Raw genomic sequence first — 25,364 nt, 5'->3', positions numbered from 1 at the left:
CGACGCGCACTTTACCCGCGGGCGATCGACGGACCGATCCGATTTCGGGACTCGATTCCCGGCCGTTTCGACAGCAGATTCGATCCTGGGATCGAATCTGCTGCCAATCGTTCGCGGTAAACGCAGCCGCCGATCTGATTCCCTCCCGAAATCGGATCGGTCCGTCGATCGCGCCGTGCGGGAAATTACCCTCGATCGCCCGCGGGTAAAGTGCGCGTCGCTAGCGGCGGCCGATCCGATCAGGTATACATTACCTGAGGCTGGCTCCCGGGCGTCTTCTCCGTGCTGCACGGCTCTGTTCCGGCTCCATCCATCCCGGCGCTTCCTGTGTCACTGCAGTGACCAGGAAGTTCTAATAGAGGGCGCTCTATTTGAACTTCCTGGTCACGGAGTAACACAGGAAGCGCCGTAATGGATCCGGAACAGAGCCGTGCAATGCGGAGAAGATGCCCGGGAGCCAGCGTCAGGTAATGTATACGGGGGGACAGGCGGCAGGAGCAGCTCAGCAGATGGTGAATTGGTTTCAGGCTGAAATCAATTCACAATCTGTTTGCAGTAAAGGCAGCCATACGATCCCTCTCTGATCAGATAGGGATCTGTCAGCTGGTCGATCTAATGGCACATCGACCAGTGTATGGCTACCTTTAGAGACCAGGACAAGCTGCAGAGAAAAAAGCAGCTTGGATCCATTAAAGACTACACTCTGCTTTTTGTTCTCCTGTGCAAAATATGACCGTCAGTATTCATTACCGAAAGGATCAATGTGTTTTCTCTGGCTATTTTGATATTGAACTTCAGATTGAGGACAGCTGTTATATATTGAATATACAGTATATTCAACAGCAATCAATAAAGATATAACACCGTAAGCAGTAAAGAAAAGACCAAGCGTGGTTTGTAAAATAAAGATCTAGTGAAGGAATTTATTTTAAGTTTAGTAGCATCTAGTTACCCTTCAGTAAAATATACATTATAGGTAGAGTTAATGCAACCATGGTACAGGTCAGTGCAGTGCTGTATATGGAATTCCTGTTGATTTGAGTTCCCAGTCTCTGTTCTGTATCAGCCAATCCAAAAATGACGATGTCCTGCAGGGGGACTCCTCCTTCCATATCCTCAGGAATGTAAGTGCCAATTGGCCGATCTGAAGTCTGAATGGGAACCTTTACCTTAACATTCTGCACATCTGTTGCCACTTTGCTAATACTCTTCTCTAGGTTGCAACATTGCTGGTGTAAACTTTCTAAATGCTTCCCTGTCTCCTTAGTGTAAGTCATGTGTTCCTGTATCAGTGTTAGAATTTGATCCCCTGTACCAGCTGCACTGACCAGAGCAACAGGCTCTCCTCCTTGCAGCTCCTGGCTGGATGGTACTGTAGTTGGTACCACATTTCTTAATGATAAAATGAGCTCGCCCAAGTCCTTCTGCTGGCTATGATGCACGGAGGCGTGTTGATGAATGGCTTCCTGTAAACTGATTGGTCCTTTCTGTGCTTCTAGAAGCAAGTTCTTCAATTCCTGCAGCCGGACACGATTTATATAGGTTGATCCCATCACTCCAATGACTGCTCCCAGAACTGATCCCATGACTGACCAGTTTTTGGTCCGCTCTGCTCTGGTCCTCTCTTTCTCGTGACTTTCTCGGACAGAGGCGGAGAAAAGGGCAAACTTCTCTCTTTCGGTGTCCTCTGCTTGGATGTACGAAGTTCTCAGCCTCTTCTCCTCCTTAACAGGAAATTCAAGACACTGCGTAAGTCTACAGAACTGGGTGTAAAAAACTGGCCCCATAATGTGGCAGCACATGCATTTACTATTCTCTACTTTTAATATTATTAAACTTTATTTATAAAGCACTAACATATTACACAATATGAACAATAGATAAAGGGAAACATTACAACATTAAATAATGTTACACAGGGACATTATAGCATTCAACAGTGGTATAAAAAATAGCAACATAACAATGTAGGTATACATATAGCAGACCAGGCATTGAGCCTGATCCAATTTATTTTCTAGTAAGTTTCTGCTAGTGAGAGGGACATGGAGTCTGCCATATTTATTTTCTTTTAGGCAATACCAGTTGCCTGGCTGTCCTGCTGATCCTTTGCCCCTAATATCTATAGCCATAGACCCTGAACAAGCATGCAGCAGGGCAGGGGTTTCAAACATTATTGTCAGATCTGACAAGATTAGCTTCATGCTTGTATCTTGTGTTATTGAGACACTACTGCAGCCAAATAGACCAGCAGGGCTGCCAGGCAACTGGTATTGTATTAAAAGGAAATACATATGGCAGCCTCCATATTATTCTCACTACAGTTGTCCTTTACAAGGTATTTTATTGAAAAGATGTGAAAATATCTCCTAGGAGAAAAAGTGAATTGGATCAGGCCTATTGAGTCTATATGGTGGGGAGGAGAGCCCTGCCAAATTGGCTTACAATCTCTACTGCTGCTGGCTGGCTGGCCTTAAGAGCCTCCACTATCTACAATTCAAGTTATGCTGTTTGGTTGTGTGTAGATCGGCCATCCCATAGGGTGTTACACTTCATGCCTCAGTGATCAATCAAAAGGCCAGATTATGCCATATGGATATCTTGTAAGAAACAAAAAAATCTATGGAAATACACACCGAAGGTCCCTGTATTTGCACAGGAAGCTACAAGGGCACCTGCACCATCTAGTGGCGCCATAGGAGAGGAACGGTCATTGCTTGCAGTGAGCATCATCGTCACTGCTGCTTCTCTTACCTATAGGCTTTGCCATCTTCTCCATGGACCGACTGCTCTGTGCTGAATCTTCAACTTCCCCGCTAAGTGTTGTGCGCACGCATCCACGGACTACATCTCACAGCATGCATTATGGCTCGATTGCCACTTAGCCGGAAAGTTGAACATTTTGCACAATGCAATTGGTCCGTGGAGAAGATGGCAGATCCAAAGGGGACGAGACGCCAGAGGAGCAGCCCACCATTGGTAAGTAATGACACTCACCAAACCCCTGTCCATCCCAATGGCACACTACTATGAAACTCCCTTATGGGGAGGTTTATTTTAAATGAAAAGTCCTTCCAGGTGCTCAGTTCACTTTAAGTAGTAAATAGATTCTTGAGTATTTAGAAGTCTGGAAACATTTGTGACCTTTACAATGTATTGTTCTCTCCAGAAATACAGGTGTATTTCTACTAATGACTTCAGAAACAAGCACAAAAAGATCAGCAAACCCTCTATGCTCTATGAAACACACATCAGAAAGCAACAAGAACCAGAGGAGCCCTAATCTATATGAAACTGGATCTACGGGGTTAAATTGTTCCTGCAATTTGTCCCGTTAGGTTTTCATTAATAACTTTTCAGCTTGAAATACAGAACACATGTTGGACATGGGACCTCTGATTGGATTAGACATGGCCTGGCTGAAGTAAATTTGATTATTAAACGACATATTTGAGGCTGACTCACTGGCTCTCTGTCAAATGGTGCGGAGAGCGGAGGAGAGCGTCGCAGGAAGCGGGGAAGATAGGCATCTCCCCAGATAGTCCAAAAGCAGTTATACAAATTGTTCTATCTAATTATAAACAGACCCCCAAGCAGTCCGTGCCTTCCCTTCTCCCTAAAGAACGGAAAATAAAATTCTTTATGAATTCTGATTGGCAATCATTAATGTACCAGGGGAGCTGATGGAACACACACACACACACACACACTCACTCCTGGGGGTATTACCGTAGTTATATTATAATTTTTTATTGGATTACTCTTCTCTTGTCACATGGCAACAGCTCCTCTTTATGTACATATGAATATATGACAGGACAAATTCATGCCCATCTCCTAGAACAAATGTTGTCTTAAGCTTTGTAATCACACTAGTTGGTTCTCGGCTGTGGAGGCGGATTGGTGGTTCATCTCGGCTGAGCACAAGCTCCCCCCATTGTTGTCCTGCATCTGATTGACCAGCAGCATGGATGTGCACAGCCTAATTATAGGCAGTTTACACAACCTGCATTCAAAACAGATGCAAGAAAATGGAGGATGTTGGCTTCCAAAACAGTTTGCGTGCCGAGTGTTCCGTACTAGACTCTTCCACCGTGTTGAGGTATCCTTCATGGAAGATACCCTCTAATTAACAAACAAACAGTGTGAACCTGGGAGCAGCTGGCCATAAAATGGTTTATACTCCTTTTTTTCCCCCCACCATTGTCCCTCCGACTCCCACCATAGCAATAGAACGCATTGCTAGCTTCTGTACAGAACATGGCCCTTAACTGTCACCCCAAGGGATTGAGTCCCAAACCCTGCGGGAGACAGAGATTGCGCATGTGTACACACCTTCATTTCTGTGTAGACAATCAGCTGCAGATATTGTCCTCAGTTAGTCAGGAGCTTCTGCATTACCCGATATCAAATAAAGTACATTTAGAATACCTGATTAGACGCCCATTAACCAACCATATCCTGCAGCACAGACTTGCAGAGCTGCAGGCTGTGAATATTGTATTAGACAACTTTTCCGCCAGGGCTTATTTGAATTTTCTGGCCCAAATTCCCATCAGGAAACGTTGGTGGGAAACTTAAAACTGCCAAAGTTCCTATCTGGACAACTATAGTCGCCCTGATGGAATGCACTCTCGCCGCTCATTCCCGGCGGCACTTACAGTGGATCGATTGTTGAAGCCTCTGCAAACGTATCAACATGCCTCAAATCAGGAGGCATGTTGATTCATAAAAAGTAAAAGTACAGAAGTAGTAAATAAATAAATCCAGCACTTCCTGGTAACTTGCAGGAAAGTATATAGTGCCATCTAGTGGCCAAAAAGTAAAATTAAAGTTAAAAAAATAAAATACAAAAAAAAAAAAAAACACCCCTCCCCCATAGCTACGAAACAAACACATAATAAATAAGAGAAAATTTTATAAAAAAAAATTGACAGGTAATTTCAGACTATAAGACGCACCTAGGTTTAGAGGGCAAGAACCAGGGAAAAAAAATATACTAAACCTGGTGTGTCCATGGTCCAGGAGCATCTTGCAGATGTTCTCCCCCAATTATTGTGTCCCCCACATGTCCTCCTGTATCCCAATGTGTCCTCTGCTCCCCCATGTGTGTCATCTGCTTCCCCATGTGTGTCTTCTGCTTCCCCAGGGCATTGGTATAAGCAGCAGCGGCTCCCCATATGTCCCCTCTGCCCACAGGGCATAGTTACCAGAAGCAGTGGCTCCCCATGTGTCCCATCTGCCCGCAGATCCCAGTTACCAGCAGCAGTGGCCCTCTGTGTGTCCCCTCTGCCTGCAGGGCATAGTTACCAGCAGTGGCTTTCCCCTTGTGTTTCCTCTGCCCCGAGGGCATAGTTACCAGCAGCGGCGACTCCCTGTGTGTCCTCTCTGCCTGCAGGGCATAGTTACCAGCTGTGGCTTTCCCCGTGTTTCGTCTACCCAGAGGGCATAGTTACCAGCAGCGGCGACTCCCTGTGTGTCCTCTCTGCCTGCAGGGCATAGTTACCAGCTGTGGCTTTCCCCGTGTTTCGTCTACCCCGAGGGCATAGTTACCAGCAGCGGCGACTCCCTGTGTGTCCCCTCTGCCTGCAGGGCATAGTTACCAGCTGTGGCTTTCCCCGTGTGTTTCCTCTGCCCCGAGGGCATAGTTACCAGCAGCGGCAACTCCCTGTGTGTCCCCTCTGCCTGCAGGGCATAGTTACCAGCAGTGGCTTTCCCCGTGTGTTTCCTCTGCCCCGAGGGCATAGTTACCAGCAGCGGCGGCTCCCTGTGTGTCTTCTTTGCCTGCAGGGCATAGTTCCCAGCAGTGGCCGCTCCCTGTGTGTTTCCTCTGCCCGGAGGACATAGTTACCAGCAGCGGCGGCTTGGCTCACCTGATCCAGCAACTCTAGTGGCAATCACAGACCTCTTGTCTCCCACACTGTTGCCCTAGTGCTGGCTTCCGCTGATGACACGATTAGCAGAAGTCAGCACTAGAGGAACAGTGTAGGAGAGGAGAGGTCTGCAATCGCCACTGGAGTTGCTGGATAAGGTGAGCCAAACCGCCGCTGCTGGTAAATATGCCCTGGAAGCTGAAGGGACACACGGGTGAGCTGAAGTGGACAAAGGGGGACAATACAGGGAGTCCCCAACATCTCGGCGGCCGCTTGCAAGTTGGGGACTCCCTGTATTCTGCATATAAGACGCAGGGACTTTTTCTCCCCATTTTGGGTCTGAGCTTTTTTCATACAGTGGCTTGCAAAAGTGTTCGGCCCCCTTGAAGTTTTCCACATTTTGTCACATTACTGCCACACACATGCATCAATTTTATTGGAATTCCATGTGAAAGACCAATACAAAGTGGTGTACATGTGAGAAGTGGATCGAAAATCATACATCATTCCAAACATTTTTTTTACAAATAAATAACTGCAAAGTGGGGGTGTGCGTAATTATTCGGCCCCCTAAGTCAATACTTTGTAGAACCACCTTTTGCTGCAATTACAGCTGCCAGTCTTTTAGGGTATGTCTCTACCAGCTTTGCACATCTAGGAGACTGAAATCCTTGCCCATTCATCTATGCAAAACAGCTCCAGCTCAGTCAGATTAGATGGACAGCGTTTGTGAAAAGCAGTTTTCAGATCTTGCCACAGATTCTCGATTGAATTTAGATCTGGACTTTGACTGGGCCATTCTAACACATAGATATGTTTTGTTTTAAACTATTCCATTGTTGCCCTGGCTTTATGTTAAGGGTCATTGTCCTGCTGGAAGGTGAACCTCCACCCCAGTCTCAAGTCTTTTGCAGTCTCCAAGAGGTTTTCTCTTAAGTTTGCCCTGTATTTGGCTCCATCCATCTTCCCATCAACTCTGACCAGCTTCCCTGTCCCTGCTGAAGAGATGCACCCCCAGAGCATGATGCTGCCACCACCATATTTGACAGTGGGGATGGTGTGTTCAGAGTGATGTGCAGTGTTAGTTTTCTGCCTCACATAGCGTTTTGCATTTTGGCCAAAAAGTTCCATTTTGGTCTCATCTGACCAGAGCACCTTCTTCCACATGTTTACTGTGTCCCCCACATGGCTTGTGGCAAACTGCAAACGGGACTTTTTATGCTTTCTGTTAACAATGCCTTTCTTCTTGCCACTCTTCCATAAAGGCTAACTTTGTACAGTGCATGACTAATAGTTGTCCTATGGACAGAGTCTCCCACCTGAGCTATAGATCTCTGCAGCTCGTCCAGATTCACCATGGGCCTCTTGACTGCATTTCTGATCAGCGCTCTCCTTGTTCGGCCTGTGAGTTGAGGTGGATGGCCTTGTCTTGGTAGGTTAACAGTTGTGCCATACTCCTTCCATTTCTGAATGATCGCTTGAACAGTGCTCCTTGGGATGTTCAAGGCTTTGGAAATCTTTTTGTAGCCTAAGCCTGCTTTAAATTTCTCAATAACTTGATCCCTGACCTGTCTTGGGCATGTCTTGTTTGTTCTTTGGACTTCATGGTGTTGTTGCTCCCAATATTCTCTTAGACAACCTCTGAGGCCCTCACAGAGCAGCTGTATTTGTACTGACATTAGATTACACACAGGTGCACTCTATTTAGTCATTAGCACTCATCAAGCAATGTCTATAGGCAACTGACTGCACTCAGATCAAAGGGGGCCGAATAATTATGCATACACCACTTTGCAGTTATTGATTTGTAAAAAATGTTTGGAATCATGTATGATTTTCGTTCCACTTCTCATGTGTACACCACTTTGTGTTGGTCTTTCATGTGTTATTTCAATAAAATTATTTCATGTTTGTGGCAGTAATGTGACAAAATGTGGAAAACTTCAAGAGGGCCGAATACTTTTGCAACCCACTGTGTGTACCTAATGAGGGTATATAACTGTTATTTTAGAAAATAAGCGGCTTATAATTATAGATAGGGTGCAAACAGAAAATAATTCACCTTTATTTCCAAATAATATATTGTTGCCATACATTGTATTAGGAACATCATTTAAATGTTGTGATAGTTGAGACAACTGGGCAAATACAATGTGTGGGTTTTATCTACAGTAGCATTGTTTATTGTAAGGCTATAGGGGATGGAATTTGAGATATAGGCTATCATTCATAAAGGAGCTGTCGGTAAGGAGAATCAATGCGGGAAAACACCGCTGCCGGTATTTTAGACTTCTGGGTGGGCATTCATAAAAATTTATCCATGTGCGGTAGCAGTGCGGAGATTCTCCGAACTAGGCTGGCGGTAGGCTTGCGGAGACACGGAAGCTGCCGAGTTGATACATTTCTCCGTGTTCCGCTCTGCTGCAGCTGCCTGGGAGGTCTGTGTGTCTCCATTCACTTACATTGGTATCGCCACATCAGAGGGAGCGGTACTTCCCGACCTCACACCGCTTGCGGTGATCTTCATGAATTAACATTTTGCTACATTTGTTCCGATAATCGCCGCGCAAGGCGGTGATTTATCACTCTGCTCGGTAGTGTCATTTTTTCATGCGGAAAGAGCCTTTATGAATGCTGACTTTGCCGAGTGTTCGGTAAAGTCAGCTGTTTTAAGCATTTCCACATGCGGAAATGCTTTATGAATGATAGCCAATGTGTATGTTTTCATTTTTTCCCTTGTATTTTCCTATAAAATTCATAGAAAATAAAGTAATTACTGAAAACATGTATAACCCCCAAAACACCTAATTTGTAACGCAAAAAGACAAGATATAGATCCTTTAGGTGTGAGTAGTGATAAAGTTATTGGCGAATAAATGGGAGGAGCGCTACAGGGGAAAATTGCTTCCGTGTAAACAACCTGCAGGCTGAAGTGGTTAAGAAAGCAGAAGTATGGATGAAGAGCAGGATAAAACAAGAATGGATAAAGAAATTAAGTTAACGAACATCTGTGAAATAGACATGCATTGTGGTACTGGATTTTATTTAAAAATTTTTTTACTTTAACTCCTTTTTAAATGGGTGTGATTTGATGACAGTGCTGACATTTATCATTTCATTTAACATTTAATATTAATTAAATTACCGGTGCTGACCACTTATAGTGATTACCATGCCTGGAGATGGCCATTTGGTAACCCTGATATAAAATGTTCATATACCAGTAAATCCTTATTTAACTTTTCTTTACCACCTTCACTGGGTGGCACACTGTATACCAATTCTTCTTTTAGGGAGGCCTGAAATATTGCTCCAAGTCCCGCCACCCCTTATTGGCTCACCTGATCCAGCAACTCCAGTGGCAATCACAGACCTTTCGTCTCCCACACTGTTGCCTTAGTGCTGGCTTCCGCTGATGACACGGGCTGGGAACCCATTTTTGTTTCACTTCATTTTATATTCATTATTGTACAGTTTGATATTCTTTTAGCCCACCTATTAATGGGAGACTAGACAGAACCATAAGTGCCTCTCTTCATAAGCAGTCACAATAAGGACGTTGTTCCTCAACATTGAGACAGGAGTGGTCTCCAGTTGATATTATATAGAGCTTGCAGGGATATATTACATTTATATTTCCCTGTTCATGTTTACAAAAAAAATATCCTCAGCAATTTGCCTGGAGTATAAAGCTCTGTAGTTTTGGCCAAAATCATACAGTGAATTTCTTTCCTGACATGACAAAGCAGAAGGCGTGTGAGGGACTTTGTAAATAAATTTGTGATGAGGATTTTTTCCCTTGATAAAATTGGCGTAAAACTGGCATCTACCAAGTCAAGCAGCAGTCCTACTCACAAAGCCTACTAATAAAGTAAACTTGTAATGAGGAAAAAATAAAGGCTAGATACTTACTTCAGTAGAAGGAAGCCTCTGGATAGTGTAGTGTAGAAAAACCGAGAGCCCAATATAGTGTAGTATGTTAAGCATAAATGAAGTAAAGGTTATCGTGAGAAAATTATACTCACAAACATGGGTTACCACACAGGCAACCACTGTATAGACAGGTGAGGAGATTAGACCTGTCCTCACTCAGGGATAAGAAGTCGCTCTCTGTAGATGCGAAAGGGGGTAGATCACCCCTCCACCAGGGGTGGACACGGTATAGCAGTAGGAGAACAGAGGCGCCAGCAGGATAAAAGTGGATAAAAACTTTAAAAATTGCTGGGAGGAAGTGGTGGACTTACCTCCATAAAGCAGACACGAAAGACTGTCTGAATGGTAGTCACATTTATTAATTAGTACCCCAAAACAGTGCAACGCGTTTCGCAGGCCCAGCCCGCTTCATCAGGCAATAAAAATGGGGACAAGACAGAATTTCAGCAATAGCAGGTGTAGCGCCTCAAACTGAGGCGCTACACCTGCTATTGCTGAAATTCTGTCTTGTCCCCATTTTTATTGCCTGATGAAGCGGGCTGGGCCTGCGAAACGCGTTGCACTGTTTTGGGGTACTAATTAATAAATCTTCATCATCAAAGAAGCCCTCAAAACTCACCTCTACAAGAAGGCCAACCACATGTCACAGATGCCCTAACTCTTTCACCTGAGATTTGAGAACCTCTTGATGCAGACCTCTTTCTATCGTGCCACCACCCCTCCCTTTTGATCATCCTTTCTTAACCTTTTCACGTTTGAGGAACCTTGCAAAGAACTTATGGATCTCAAAGAACCCCTGCAAACAATTGTTTGATCTCGAGGAACCCCTGCATTTATTTTGCAGGAGGCGTGGACTTTAAAAGCAGGTAAATAAAGTAAAGTAAAGTCAATATTTGAATTACTAAGCTATCAGATGGTATATTTACAAACGGCTCTTGTAGTTGGATATAAATGGTATCTAAAGGTTTATAGAGAAAAAGTTTAATAATTATTGTGCTCTGTTTGAAGGTGCGTCTACAATATCAGATTAGAAAATGATGAATATCCCCTGATAACTTTAAATCAAACCCCCTTCCTGCCTGTGGCACCCTTGTACACACACAGACATTTTTTTAAGTCAATATTTTTATCAACGTTTAGTCTATTTAAGATATTGGACAGTGTAGGGGGAACAAGAGCGAGAGAGATTGAAAGGATATTGATCATCTGAAATGAAGTTGCAACTGGTTGTGTAGACAGATTATCAGATCTGAGTTGGGAAATCCCAATTTGGGGTACGTAGTTCGAAAGGAACTGGCCCTGTTCTGAGCAGTGATGGACCACACTGGACTTTTCAACCTACTGAGGTTTTATTCCCCCTGCAGTAAAAGATCCCTCCCTTTTCCTAAATACATACAAAACTTGCAGAGTACATGTTGCTGCACTGCAGCAGCAGTAGGGCACCAGGTGGGACTGTGAGCTAACATATACTGGTAATTTACATTACCAATATTTTACTATACACATACCCGGCACCCATTCTCACTTGAACTGTGCCTAAACCAAACTGCAACACCTAAAGCCTAAACCAACCCACCTAATACCTAACACTAACCCCCTTTAACTGCCTAAATCTACCCTCCCCCAGCTAATTCCTAACATTACACCAATGTCTAAACCACCGCTAGTTGTAGCAGATTGTCTACAATCATTATTTCCTATGTAGTAACTGATCAACTACTATCCATATTGGGTGCTCAACTTATTACTTGCGTGCTGGATTACCAATAAATTACAAACACTGGTTCGCGCGATAGCCTGGGGCCCCGGGCTCTCTCACTGGCCGGGGCCCCCAAACCACCATGCAATACCTAGAGGGAAATGCAGGTGGGCCCTGGACCTCTCACCCCCACTGCCTCTAAAATGAATGCTAACTGCAACACACACAAGTGCTCAATGCCAGCTAAAGCAATTTCCTACCTTTATTTGGTCAGCAGGCGCCAGTCAGCCAATCAGGTGTACTGTTATACACCGTTTGCCTGCCGTTCCAAATCTAGCAGGAATTGCATAAATTAGGTAGCATTCAGATGGGAGGCTTCGGTTGGACGTAATCGTAGAGTACATCGTTTGCAGGGAATCACAAACACTGTTTGCACGACAGCCAGGGACCCCAGGCTCTCTCACTGGCTGTCGTGCGAACCAGTGTTTGTGATTTTAAATTTCTTTTTTGCAGCTTCCAGGATGAGGTTGACAGGTGAGTGGTTAGGGAGGGGACCGTGTTGGAGATCTACCTGCACGGGGCGTCCCTGCAAACGATGGAATCTACGATTATGTCCAACCGAAGCCTCCCACCTGAATGCTACCTAATTTATGCAATTCTTGCTAGATTTGGTACGGCAGGCAAAGGGTGTAAAACAGTACACCTGATTGGCTGACTGGCGCCTACTGACCAGATAAAGGTAGGAAATTGGTTTAGGTGGGAGTGAGCAATTGTGTGTGTTGCGTTTACCAATAAATTACACCGGCATCTATTAGACGCCTGCCGATCCCCACACCCAAATTACCTGATCTGGAAATTCCAGGTCTGTACAGAGATCAATAATTATGCAGGCTAACCATTATGAGATTAGTTGACTCATTCTTTCCTTATCTTTCACCTAATGCCAGTACATACTTGGCTATAAACTTTGGCACTTAAAGGAGAACTTTAGCACAGGATTGGACTTCATCCTAATCAGTAGCCAATACCCCCTTTCCCATGAGAAATCATTACTTTTCCTCAAATACATAATCAGGGAGGTCTGTATGGCTGATATTGTGGTGAAACCTCTCCCACAGTATGATGTCAGGTGACAATTTGCTCTCTATGAACCGCTCTGCATTGTAGGAAATAATACAAATGAGGAGAAGGAGGTATTATCGGCACTGCAGGTGCTTTATTCCATCTAAGTACTTGGTAAAAACATGCACATACAAATGACGTGTCACAGAAATCACATACCATGGACAAGTAGTGCGGTGGTGCGGTGGGTGCTGGGCAATGTCTGCCTGACGGCCGTTTCGCGCTATATATGCGCTTCGACGGAGGCTGCTACGCGGGGCTCCCTCTTGCCGGGCATAAATACACTGTTTACCCGGTGTCCGGCGTGATTGCGCCGATTGGCGCCGCCCCTAGCTTCCCTAATAGGCCAATTGCGTGGTGGAGCGCATATGCACTCCATCACAGCATTCTGGGAGTGATGACATCATCTTCTACGGAAGCCTAAGCTAGCCACACTTATTAGGTGGCTGCTGTTACTATTGTAAACTAAGTTTACGTATACAATAGTAACAATAGTTTACAATAGTCAGGCAGACATTGCCCAGCACCCACCGCACCACCGCACTACTTGTCCATGGTATGTGATTTCTGTGACACGTCATTTGTATGTGCATGTTTTTACCAAGTACTTAGATGGAATAAAGCACCTGCAGTGCCGATAATACCTCCTTCTCCTCATTTGTATTACAAGTGATCTCAACTATATCAGAGCACGCAGGGCGCACCATAAGAAAAGAAGTGCAAAAATCCTGTCCGCACCGCTCCAGCGTCAGCTGTTTCGTGCTGTAGAGCCAACTATGCTTTTCTCCTTTTGCTGATACATGATTGTAGGAAATAACAAGCACCATTTCTCTCTGTGCATAAAACTCACAGTAAACAAACATTCCACAGAGATCACCTGGAAGAACTAAAGATGTCACCACCAGCGATAAATTTCAAAATGTAAATCAGGAAAAGGAAAGATTTTACATTGGGCAAACACTGACTAAATAATCTATAAATAAATATTTATTATGTCATTTTCACTACATTTTCTTTAATTCTTGAAAACTGAAAATCTGGCACAACTTTTGCCTGGATGGGCCACCTCTGGTGCGTTCCAGCCTGTTGTCACCAGTGACTGTGGATAGACGGAGTTTAGTAATATAGGTAGATTAGAACTGTACTATACCTGCAGTAATTTATGCTCCAGAGTGGCTAGTTCCAGGTACTGCACATCATCACGTGACACTCTGTCCAGCCGATCCCGGATCTCCTTCAGTTTAATCTGCTGGGCCTCTAAGCTCTCACGTGCCTCTCGCACTATCCCACGAGCCACCATGAAATCTTTCTCTGCCTGAAGTGCAAGATTTGATGGAATAAATTTGTTGTTAATCTGATGTGCAACAATTTAAAGGTCTTTTAGATTTGTTTAGATACATCAGATTCTGTCTCTGCCTCCCCACATGACCAATGCAAAAGCACCCTTCACAGCAAAACTCGCTAAATATTAACCTGCAGCACAATATTACTCATTTAAAGAGTACAGCAAAGTCCAGAGTATCCGGCACCGGTGGGGATCGTGTGATGGTGCATACATGTGCTTGCCGGTTGCTTAAGCAATTGGCTGAAACTCCCCCACGTAATTGTAAAATACTCACTGAGCCTCCAGCGAAGTCTTCCTGAAGCTCCTTGCGGTTTACGGCTTTCCATGTTGGGTCAGGTGACACGCTGAGAGCCATGCATGGCTGCTGGAAAACCGCTAGGAGCTTCAGGAAGGCTACAAGACGTCGCTGGAGGCTCGGTGAGTATTTGATGGCCTATACCCCCCCCTCAATAAACCCTCAAATTACAGTCCACGTTATCTCCTCAAGCATGCCGATTGGTTGAGATTTCCAGTTGCCTGAATTCAACATAATGGAGACTTCCTACTTTATTATTTATAAAATGTTAATGTAAAGCTCTATCTCAGAGTTGCATGGATTGGTGGCTGCAGTAACTCACCCACACGTCCGTATGTCATTAGAGGTCTGAAACTCCACCCCTTTCATTAACAAAACTGCCATAGGTTTCTGAAGCTATGCAGCTGAAGAGCTTCGGAGCACTTTAGATAAAAATTGCTGCCGCCATCTCGCAATGGAAATGGAGTGGGGGAGGAGTTTTAGACCTCTTATGATTTATGGGTGCTGGGTGAGTTACTGCCCCTGACACTTGCCTATATATTATAAAACAGGTACTCTTTAAAGTGAACCAGAGATGGTTTGCTAGCGCCTAGTGCTTATTTATACTTACCCAGGGCCTCCTCCAGCCCCATGAGCAGCGGGCTCCTCGGCTTCTCCATTAAGCCGTTATGACTCCCGGTAATCTGGGGAGTCGTGGCCTTCTGCGAATGCGCAGGTCCGCCGTGCGTGCACTCCTTGACGTGCTCCTGTCCCCCAGAGTGTTCTGCACGTGCACAGTAGGCGCAGAATGCTCCAGGGGATGGGAGTGAGGCCAAGCCGCGCATTCGCAGAAGTCCTCGACTGGTGGTGACTGACCGGATTACCAGCAGTCGTAGCGCCAAAAAACAGAGGGGCCGACGAGGAGTGCGAGGGCTGTTCATGAGGCTGGAGGAAGCCCTGGTGAAGTATAAATTAAGCCTAGTGTACCATCTCTGGTTCACTTAAAGTAGTAGTCAAGAGCACTGGAAACCAGAGCCACTAAGAGATAACATGTACATTTACCTTTACTAAGCTAAAGTAAAGAAGTAGAGATGAAAAAAACAGATCAGTCATCCTTTAAAGGGGCACTATGACGAAAAATTGTAAAATTTAAAATACATGCCAACAAACAAGACCCAATTTTTCTCTCCCAAAAGTGGGGAGAAAAAGTCCCTGCGTCTTATGGTCTGAATGCAGTGTTTACATACATGCTGAACGCTATCATGTGTCTACATACTGGGCTGCTGTGGTCCTCCGAAGTCTATGTGTGCCTCCTTAATGAATGTGGCATCATTGTTGGGCTCTGTATACAGCATGTATACAGCATGCTTGCCGTCCGTCCCCCAGTGCCAGGTTCTGTGTCCACGACGCTCTGCTCCTGCTGCAATGCCCGTGCACCGTGACCGCTTGGCTCTGCCCCCAATGCCGGACTCCGTGTGCAACCTCTCCGCAATGCTCTCTCTGTAAGACAATGCTCTGCTGGGGCTCCCGTCCGCAATCCCCGGGCTCCGTGACCGCGGCTGCTTGGCTCCGCCCCAATGTCGGTCTCCATGTGCAACACACACCTTCTGCTCTGCCCGGGCTTCTGTCTGCAATGCTCGCATGACTGCAACTGCTCTGGGCTCCATGTGCAATTCTGACCAAGAATCTGAAGCCGCAGCTTACAGCGCTGGGCTCAGTGTATGTGTCTCCGTACATCGACACTGCCACCAGATGGTGATCGGATCTCCCCAGTGACTGGCAGAAGAAGCTCTGCTGAAGAAGATCCGCCTCCAGTCCACTCCAAACTTCTTACAGGCTCCCACGACTCCACATAGTCCGCCCCTCCTACGAGTAATATCGCTTCTACCACACGGACAGCAGCAGCATCTGTGTGACAGGTGAGAGAAGTGTGCTGCTGTAGCATACTATAGTGGTGTACGGGGTTACAAAGCTGCCATACTAGCAGATACTTGTATCCCCCTAAAAAAAGATGCTTTTTAAACAACATACTCTTTGCAACATTAATTGATGCACATATGATACTTGGACTGTAAGTATTACTATCAATCTGCAAAATGGGCCCATTTGTTGTCTATGGTATATAGAGTAAGAATTTCCCCCCTGACTGACATCCCCAGGTTACAGTCAACTCACAAAAGCTGTCTGGGTGTCTCTAGTACAGCTATCAGACTGTGAATACCGTTGTTCTCTTTACTGGTATATCTTTGTTTTTCTAATTACTGGTAAATCTTTATTTTCTTAATTTTCCTCCTCTAAAACTAGGTGCTTCTTATGGTCAGGTGTGTCTTATGGTCCAAAAAATGGTATTTTTTTTCCAGAGAAAAATTAGCCATAAATTACTTTTCTCCTATGATGCTGTCACTTAGGGCTGGTGCACACCGAGTGGCTTTTTGGGCGTTTTCAGATCCGCTTGCGGCTGCGGATCTGCTTGGTCAATGTATCTCAATGGGGTGATGCACACCAGAGCGGCAGGCGTTTTGCAGAAACGAAAAATGCCTGGGTGAGGCATTTTTTGGATTTCGGATGCGTTTCTGCCCCAATGTTAAGTATAGGAAAACCGCAAACCGCTCTGAAAAACGGCACTTCAGAGCGGTTTTGCAGGCGTTTTTGTTACAGAAGCTGTTCAGTAACAGCTTTACTGTAACAATATATGAAATCTACTATACTGAAAACCGCAGCAGCAATCCGCAAAACGCTAGCAAAACGCCTCATAAAAATAAAAAAAAGCGTTTAAAAATCTGCTAGCATTTTGCGGATCTGCTAGCGGGTTTTGGTGTGCACCAGCCCTTACAGTAGGTTGTAGAAATCTGACAGAAGCGACCGGTTTTGGACTAGTCCATCTCTTCATGGGGGGGATTCTCCGGGATTTATTTATGTTCACAAGTACTTCGTGAATGGTAGTTGCTCTGTCCAACTGCCAAAAAAAACGTGTAGCGAGCAGGGAAGCTGGCCAGCATCATTGTTTAAAACCTTTTTAAGGAATATCTTTATAAAGAATAAAACCCTTGCTAAGAATCCCCTATGAAGAGATGGACTAGTCCAAAACCTGTCGCTTCTGTCAGATTTCTAATACCTCCTGTAAGTGACAGCAACATAGGAAAAAAGTAATTTATGGCTCATTTTACCCTGGGAAAAAAAAAAACATACTTTTTATTTGTCTATGTTTGCACATATTTTAAATTTTAACATTTTTCGCCATAGTGCCCATTTAATGTATCTAGAAAGGTAGACTGTAAGGGTACATAGAAGCATGCAAATATGCATTTTTAAATGCGCATTCACATAATTTTTTTTATTTACATTTTTCCACAAGAAGATACAGAATGGAAGTATCATTGACATTGATTGTGAACGTAAAAATGCATGCGAAAACACACAGAACATAAAAAAACAAATGCAAATATACATACAAACACAACACGTGGCATCCAAAAAAAGAACCCTGCTGTCTGTTTCTTTTCTGAATGCAAATTTTGCATCTCGTGGAAACAGGCATAAAAGAATCTGATGTGTGAATTTTTGTGCTAAACAAATGCACAAATTCACACCTGGTAAAAACAGGCCCTTAAAGTGAACCAGAGACAAAGCACCCTCATGTATTTTACCATATATATCAGTGGGAACATTAGAAAAAACACCTACCCTGCTCTCTGTTTCATTCTTCACTGTTCAGCTTGCTTCTTATCAGCCCTGATAAAATCCCTGACTGAGCATTCAGTCTGGCTTTGCTATAATGACTATGCTTTGCTCAGGCATCATTATAGCAGAGTCTGTCTTCTGTGATGTCTTTTCAAGCCCAAGCCTGTCCCCTTCTGGCTCTGCTCAGGAATCATTATAGCTGAGTCATTATAGCAAAGCCAGACTGAATGCTCAGTCAGGGATTTTATCAGGGCTGATAAGAAGCAAGCTGAACAGTGACGAATGAAACAGAGAGCAGGGTAGGTGTTTTTTCTAATGTTCCCACTGATATATATGGTAAAATACATGAGGGTGCTTTGTCTCTGGTTCACTTTAAAGGTTCAGAAGTAAGACAGAAGATGAAATACACAAATGTCTACACTTGCAACAAACAGCACAGACACTGTACAAAAATAAATATCCACTTTCTGTTTGCACAAAACCTGTCTTTGATGTGTACCTCCATATTCCCTAGGAAATCAATAATCCTTGTTCAGTTGTCTCAATGGGCCTGATGCAGAAGAGCACAATAATATTGCCATGCACAGACATTGCGCAACACAATATTACCCTTACTACAGGCACGATGTACCGCAAGTTACTCTATAAACTCATGGGTGGGGGTAGGGAGGAGCTCTTAGGTTATATAAGCAGCAACCACATCCGGGTCTGCAGTCCCTGAAGAGTTATCTTATAACAAAACTAGTAGTGCTGACCCCAGATGCGGTAGTGCACAAGTACTAGGTAGGCAGGCTGTGGTGGGAAGCGATGTGATAGAGGTTGTTTGTGCTGCAGCCGACCATACACTGCGAAGACAGCACATCGGAAAGAGACAGCTAAGGCCACCTGAATGGGGAGAGCCTGTACATAAAACTCTATGCTGTTTTACAAGTCATTTTATGTGAGTGCCTTACCCATTTATACTATTAAATAAAAGTTTGCTTTCTTAAAGACAAAAATAATTTGCGATAATTCAGGTTGGAGTGCGCTTGAGATGCTGAATATATGCAAATTAACCATTGTTACCCTTAGAAGCTAAACACACCTCCAGAACCGCTGGAATGCAATGATGTGTCAGCTTGTTAATTTGTACAGAGCCATAATAATCCAACATGCATACAGACTGTTTTCGGATCACCATGCACTGATGATCAACCAATACGAAACAGTCTGTATGCATGTTATACAATACAATACAATACAATAACATTTGTAAAGCGCTTTTCTCCCATAGGACTCAAAGCGCATAGCTGTGTCTCAGATTAATACAGGGTTTCAGGCTGGGTTGTGTTACAGAGGAGATAGTCAGATGTTCATGAATGCCAGACTGAAAAGGGGGTGACCAAGGATTATTATGGCTCTGTACACATCATTGCATTCCATTGGTTGTGGAGGTATGTTTAGCTTCTAAGGGTAACAATGGTTAATTTGCATATATTCAGCAGTGGTGCCTGGGAGACATCTCGGAGCTCACTCCAACCTGAGTTATCGCAAATTCTTTCTGTTTTAAGAAAGCAAACTTTTGTTTTCCACAGGGCTGTGGAGTCGGAGTCTGTGAATTCATAAACTGAGGAGTCGGATTCTGATGATTTTGAACACAATCCACAGCCCTGGTAAGTATTAAACTAAGGAGTCGGAGCCATTTTGGGTACCCGGAGTCGGAGTTGGTGGTTTCATAAACTGAGGAGTCGGAAGATTTTTGTACCGACCCCACAGCCTTGGTTTTCCATAGCATTTTAGTAAGGGGGCTTTTAGGACCATTGTAGCCCCTTACACACTCCAATGAGTTCTGGGTAACCATGAGCTTGCTGGTTAGTCTGTACTAATAAATAGTTTTACAATATTATGCTATGAAAGGTTAAGACCCGGTTCACATTAGCGGTCGCCGTCCGGAATCGCCGTGCCGGAGCCGGACCGCATGCAGAACGGACGGAACGGACGCACGGCATAGCAATGAAAGCCTATGCGTCCGTTCACATGCGTCCGTTTCGTCCGGACCGGATCCGGACTCCGGCATAAGACCCAACATGCGCTATTTTTTGGTCCGGCTCCTCCAGCAGCCGTATCCGGAGCGGAGCCGGACTGCACCATCCGGCCAATACAAACCAATGAGAACCGGAGAGCGCACAACACACTGGCTAAAAATCCGGATGTTCTACCCCACTTCCTATGCGTATTGTAGCGGCGATTTTGGATGGGGACACATGGGCAAGCATTTTGGAGTGGAGCAGCAGTGACTTTAAACGTGCTGGAGATGTTGGCAGTATGTCGGAGGTGGAGGTGAGTGCTAAACAGCGGAGGGCCTGATTCCACAGGTCCACCTTCTGCTGACCTCCCAGACCCCACCATTTTTATTGTATTTCTACTATCTTTTGCCAAACGGATCCGGATCGCAACCGTACGGTTGCGATCCGGATTCGGTCCGGATCCGGTCAGGTCATCCGGTCCGTTTGGCAGAGAACCGCAAGTGTGAACGGGGCCTAATAGAGGTTATCACATTGGCCATGAATGGCATATTGAAGGTGTAATAGGAAGTGGATTGCATCTGATCCAGGAGGTCATGGGTGACCTGGGAATATCCCCAACGTGCTGCTAGACCATGGTGGTCATCGCATCAGGTGAGTGGCTTCTGATTGGGTGTGAGAAGGTGTACTGTGGTATGTAAGAGGTACCTTGAGACACCTGCAGGAAAAGGACTTCATGTTGTGGAATCTGTGAAGCTTTATTGCTATTACATATAAATTGGAGTGGTGCCTGTACTGGGTGTTGAACTGTACAGGCTACAATGATGTGCTGTTTTGTTGGAAGACCCGTGCCACTCTGAGAAGAACGCTTTTCGATTTGCAGTGTTTGCTATAAAATCTTTAAAAAAAAAAAAAACACGCAATTTGCGGGTGTTTTTTTTAATGCAGTATTAATGCAAGTCTATTTTATTTTTTAAAACCGCCAACATACCTTACCAGCAGCCAGTGAGTGTTTGACCCTCCCTCACACCCCACCCACCCCCAGTGTTTGACCCTCTTTGTTGGTGGCTGGATGGTGTAATGGTTAAGTGCTCTGCCTCTGACGCAGGAGACCAGGGTTCGAATCTCGGCTCTGCCTGTTCAGTAAGCCAGCACCTATTAAATAGGAGACCTTAGGCAAGTCTCCCTAACACTGCTACTGCCTATAGAGCGCGTCCTATTGGCTGCAGCTCTGGCGCTTTGAGTCTGCCAGGAGAAAAGCGCGATATAAATGTTACATGTCTCTTTACCAAGTTGATGTTGACCTTCCCTCCCACCCATTAGGTGTTTGACCCTCCCTCCCACCCCACCATTACACAAGGGGTGTTTGACCCTCCCACTCCACCAGCACCCAGTGGGTGTTTGACCCTTTCACCCCACCAGCTCTCAATGGGTGTTTGACCCTTCCCTTCCCACCAGCACCCAGTAGGTGTTTCACACTCCCTCCAATCAGCACCCAGTAGGTGTTTCACACTCCCTTCCACAGGCAGCCAGTGGGTGTTTAACCCTCCCTCCCACTCCACCCCTCCAGCACCCAGTGGGTGTTTGACCCTCCCACCCGCATCCAGTGGGTGTTTGACCCTCCCCTCCCTCCCACCAGCACCCAGTGGGGAGGAATGTTTAATGTGTTTATGTCTGAGGCTACATTTGCTGCATTTCATATATGTTGGAAAATGTATGTGCATTTTTCATGCATTGGAGGAAATATTTGCTGCATGTCATGTGTCAGATGTGACGTTTGCTGCATTGTTGGGGGTAACGTTTGCTGCACTTCACGTGTTAGAGTTAATATTTGCCACATCCCATGTGTGGGAGGAAATATTAGCTGCATTTTACATGTGTTGGAGTTAGCATTTTTGCTTCCCTTTACCCAGGTAAGTATGTAACTTTTTTCATTCGGGCAGCCTCGGGTATACTTTAAACACAGCTTCCTCAACATGAAGTAAAAAACAAAAAAAACAAAACAATTATCTGTAAGTGGAACACAGCAGAAAACAAAATACTATCTGTGGTTCTAAACCGACCCACTGAAGCTGAATGGCGGTTTATGGCCATTTGTGTCCCAGTTATAGAATATTACTTCCAACTCAGTCTGCATGAAATGTAATCACTCAGCAGAAAAATAACAGAAAAACTGTAAGAGATAAAGACAGCAATAAAAACAGAACTGGTAAGCTTTTCTAACGTTATCTAAAACCTTTATGTAATATACTGCATAATGGAGTTGAACTAATTAAAAGCATTTAGAAATGTATGACAATACCAATAAATTAATTCACCTCTGTTACTTTTCCCTGAGCTTCTCGCACTTCTACAAGTCCCACAAACTCCTCGTATCGGTCCCACCAGTTCTTGGCAGTGGTGGACACTTTCTGCATGGAACTTCTGCCCACTGTCTTCCCCACTTCTTTCCATCGCTGCAAGGGGGTAATATCTGCCTCACCTGTAGGGGGTCTGGGATCTGGAGGTTTAGATGCCGGAGTGCAAAGAGTCCTAATACTGAGCTGGGTGAATCTATGGCTTAGCAGGGTGAACCGGGGAAAAAGTCTCATAGATCCAATGAACCCCTGGCCAACACAGATGTGTCTCATTGCTGGACGCTATACAGTCATAAACCTGAAAGAGGAAACGTGGAGGAGTAAGTAAGCATTAACATATATACAAAATTAATAGAAAAATCTTGTCACTGAAACCATTACAAAGTGGCAAACAATCTAGTGAGATATGTTAGCTTAAACTATAACAAAACATGATTTTTAACACAAGGCCTATTTCAAATGGGAGCACTTGCCGTTTGACATCCACAAGCGCTATTCGAGCGTAATTAAAATGCAGCTAAATGGCAAGGTTAGTAACACCATGCATGTCAGCACTTGGCAAGCAATGGCGCGGAGCTGAGCTTCCATTGTGCTCAGATCTGACTCCATGGTGGCGGTGGTGGTGGGGAAGGGGGGAGCGCCTGTCTACCATCAGAACCAAGAGCTATCAAGCACTCAATTGATGCAGGAGAGCAGCTGACAGGTGGTGAATTTACAGCTGCCCTTAACAAAGGCTGAGTCAGAATTGTGGACGCACGTCTACTTGAGGTGACTCATCAGGAAATAACAGGTCTCCAATAAAGGTGGCACTAAGGATACAATTTGCTGAACGATCGTTTTTTAATGATTCCCCCTATGAACAATCGTAAATGATAGTTTGTGACCACAAATGGCAAAAATTCCCTAACCAATCCGACCAGATTAATGAAATTGATCCAATTTTTGGATCGATCCTGTCAATCGGATTGTTCAGGAATTTTTTATCTATTAGTGGTCCAAACGATTATTTCCAATCGATCATACAAAGAATCGTTCAAAAACAAACAATCATTCAGCAAATTGTACCAATAGTGGCCACCTTAACAGCACCCTCTTCAATTTGAAATGTTGTAGTAGTGTGTACATAGTGATAACTACTACCATCCAAAACTTTCAAGAGGGTGTTGTCCACCCAATCACGTTAGTGGAATTTACCAATAAGGTTTCCTACTGGGTCACCTCAAGTACTCTAGTGCCTAATTTTGCACAGCTGTAATCAGATTCAGGGAGCTAATAATAATTATAATTTATAAGGTGGCCACACACGATACAATAAAATGATCCGATTTTACAGCAATTCGATGAAAACGATCGTATCTCTCGAAAAAATCGAAAGCTTCTTTTTCATTCGACTGAAAAATCCAATCGGAATTCCCGTTTTTTTCGATTTAAATCGATCCGGAATGCCAGATATTTCTATTCAATTTCTCTAAAGATTGTATGGTGTGTGTTGGATTGTAAGTTTATTAATATACACACCCTAGCAATTTTCTCAGAGTTTCCAATCATTTTTATCATAATTGGGGAAAAATTTAACATAGGTGTGTGGTACATTGGTCATATTTTTTAATTTGTTACAATCAGTCAGAAAAATTGATTGCAATTCTTAAATTGAACAGATATTTAAAAAATTGTATGGTGTGTGGCCACCTATAAAGGGGTATGTGATATAATAATACTGAGAAACACTGCAATAAAGCAAGAAAGACAGAGGCGCTTTTTGCGATACTGACCACTGACTGTTTATTGCCTGAAGAAATGGGTTATACCTGCAAAATGCGTTGCAGCTTTTTGGGAGTATACAATACATTTATGTTTGTTCAAAATTGACAGTTACTGTGTCTGCTTCCTGAAGGTAAGTGCACCACTTCCTCCCAAGCAATTTTAAAGTTTTTAGTGATTTTTTTATCGTTGGTGCCTCTGATTCCTACTACAAGTACTGTGTCCTCCCCTGGTGGAGTGGTGCATTACCCCCCTCTTTTCCGATGTACAGACAGCGACTTCTTAATCCTGAATGAAGACAGGTCTAATCTCCTCACCTACAATTACAGTGGTTGCCTGGTTTGTGAGTACCCTATTTATTTATTTAAGTATTTATATAGCGCTGACATATTACGCAGCGATGTACAGAGTATATTGTCTTGTCACTAACTCTCCCTCAGAGGGGCTCACAATCTAGTCTCTACCATAGTCATATGTATGTATCGTGTAGTGCATGTATGGTCTAGTGCCAATTTTTTGGGGGAAAGCTAATTAACTTAACTTGGGATGTGGGAGGAAACCGGAGTGCCCGGGGGAAGCCCACTCAGACACAGGGAGAACATACAAACTCCTTGCAGATGTTGACCTAGATTTGAACCGGGGTACATACTACACTATATTAGGCTCTCTGTGTTTCTTTCTAAAGCAAAAAAGAGAGACAAGTTAAATTTTATATCTCTATCTATATCTGTAACCTATAAACCATAGGTACACAATAATCATAATGAATTAAAAACAAAAACTGTAATGTCACTGTGTCTCCTTCGCCTATTGTTGTGATTCTACCTGGCGTCATCAGAAACAGCTCCGGGATCATTCTTCTGTCCTACAAGCCCCTTCACAACTCCTGAACGCTTCTGCCAAATGATAGAGGGGTTACAATGATCTCTGATCAGCTCCTCCTGCTAACCTTTGGAGCACCAAGATGGCTGCCTCCCCATTTCCGGCTACCCAGAACCCACAAACGTTTTCAATTCCACTGTATTTTTATCTATTCTTCACAAGGGATGCAAAGACCGCGAGCAGGCTTTCAATAGTGTTCATAAATGCCCTATATAATAGGTGTACCAATACGTCTTCCAGGCGTATTATTCTAGGTTGTTTGGCAAATACTTTCTAAAAACCACCTCTGTATGTATTATTGAGGGGGCTATTCATGCACTACTGCATGCAGTCAGTAGTCAGTCACAGTAACGCAGAAGTATTCCTTGTTTTGTTTTCAGAAGTCTGAAAGCGGAAGTGCGTCCGCGGCTCAGGCAGTACGCAAGACATCTATT

General features: G+C 44.3%; 1 protein-coding gene across 1 annotated transcript; it reads right to left on the bottom strand.

Moving 5' to 3' along the window:
* Positions 1–903: 903 nt before the first annotated feature.
* On the bottom strand, positions 904–25,353 carry CCDC51 (coiled-coil domain containing 51). Its single transcript, XM_068254003.1, has 4 exons — positions 24,874–25,353; positions 22,249–22,585; positions 13,778–13,942; positions 904–1,724 (listed from the first exon to the last, which is right to left on the bottom strand). Exons 2-4 carry the CDS (start codon positions 22,558–22,560, stop codon positions 945–947), a joined length of 1,257 nt encoding a protein of 418 aa, XP_068110104.1. The 5' UTR covers positions 22,561–22,585; positions 24,874–25,353; the 3' UTR covers positions 904–944.
* Positions 25,354–25,364: the final 11 nt, after the last annotated feature.

Source organism: Hyperolius riggenbachi, chromosome 9 (assembly GCF_040937935.1).
Source record: "Hyperolius riggenbachi isolate aHypRig1 chromosome 9, aHypRig1.pri, whole genome shotgun sequence".
In the NCBI taxonomy this organism is placed as follows: Eukaryota; Metazoa; Chordata; class Amphibia; order Anura; family Hyperoliidae; genus Hyperolius; species Hyperolius riggenbachi.
Note: the sequence above shows the minus strand (reverse complement) of the source record. Positions and strands in the feature narration are given on the sequence as shown.

Excerpts from the sequence above, each read along its gene's own strand:
- CCDC51 (XM_068254003.1), bottom strand. The coding sequence starts at position 22,560 with ATGAGACACATCTGTGTTGGCCAGGGGTTCATTGGATCTATGAGACTT. Across the intron at positions 13,943-22,248 it reads CTCAGGGAAAAGTAACAGAG|GCAGAGAAAGATTTCATGGT; the intron begins GTGAATTAATTT and ends CTTGCACTTCAG. Across the intron at positions 1,725-13,777 it reads TGGAGCATAAATTACTGCAG|GAGGAGAAGAGGCTGAGAAC; the intron begins GTATAGTACAGT and ends TTTCCTGTTAAG.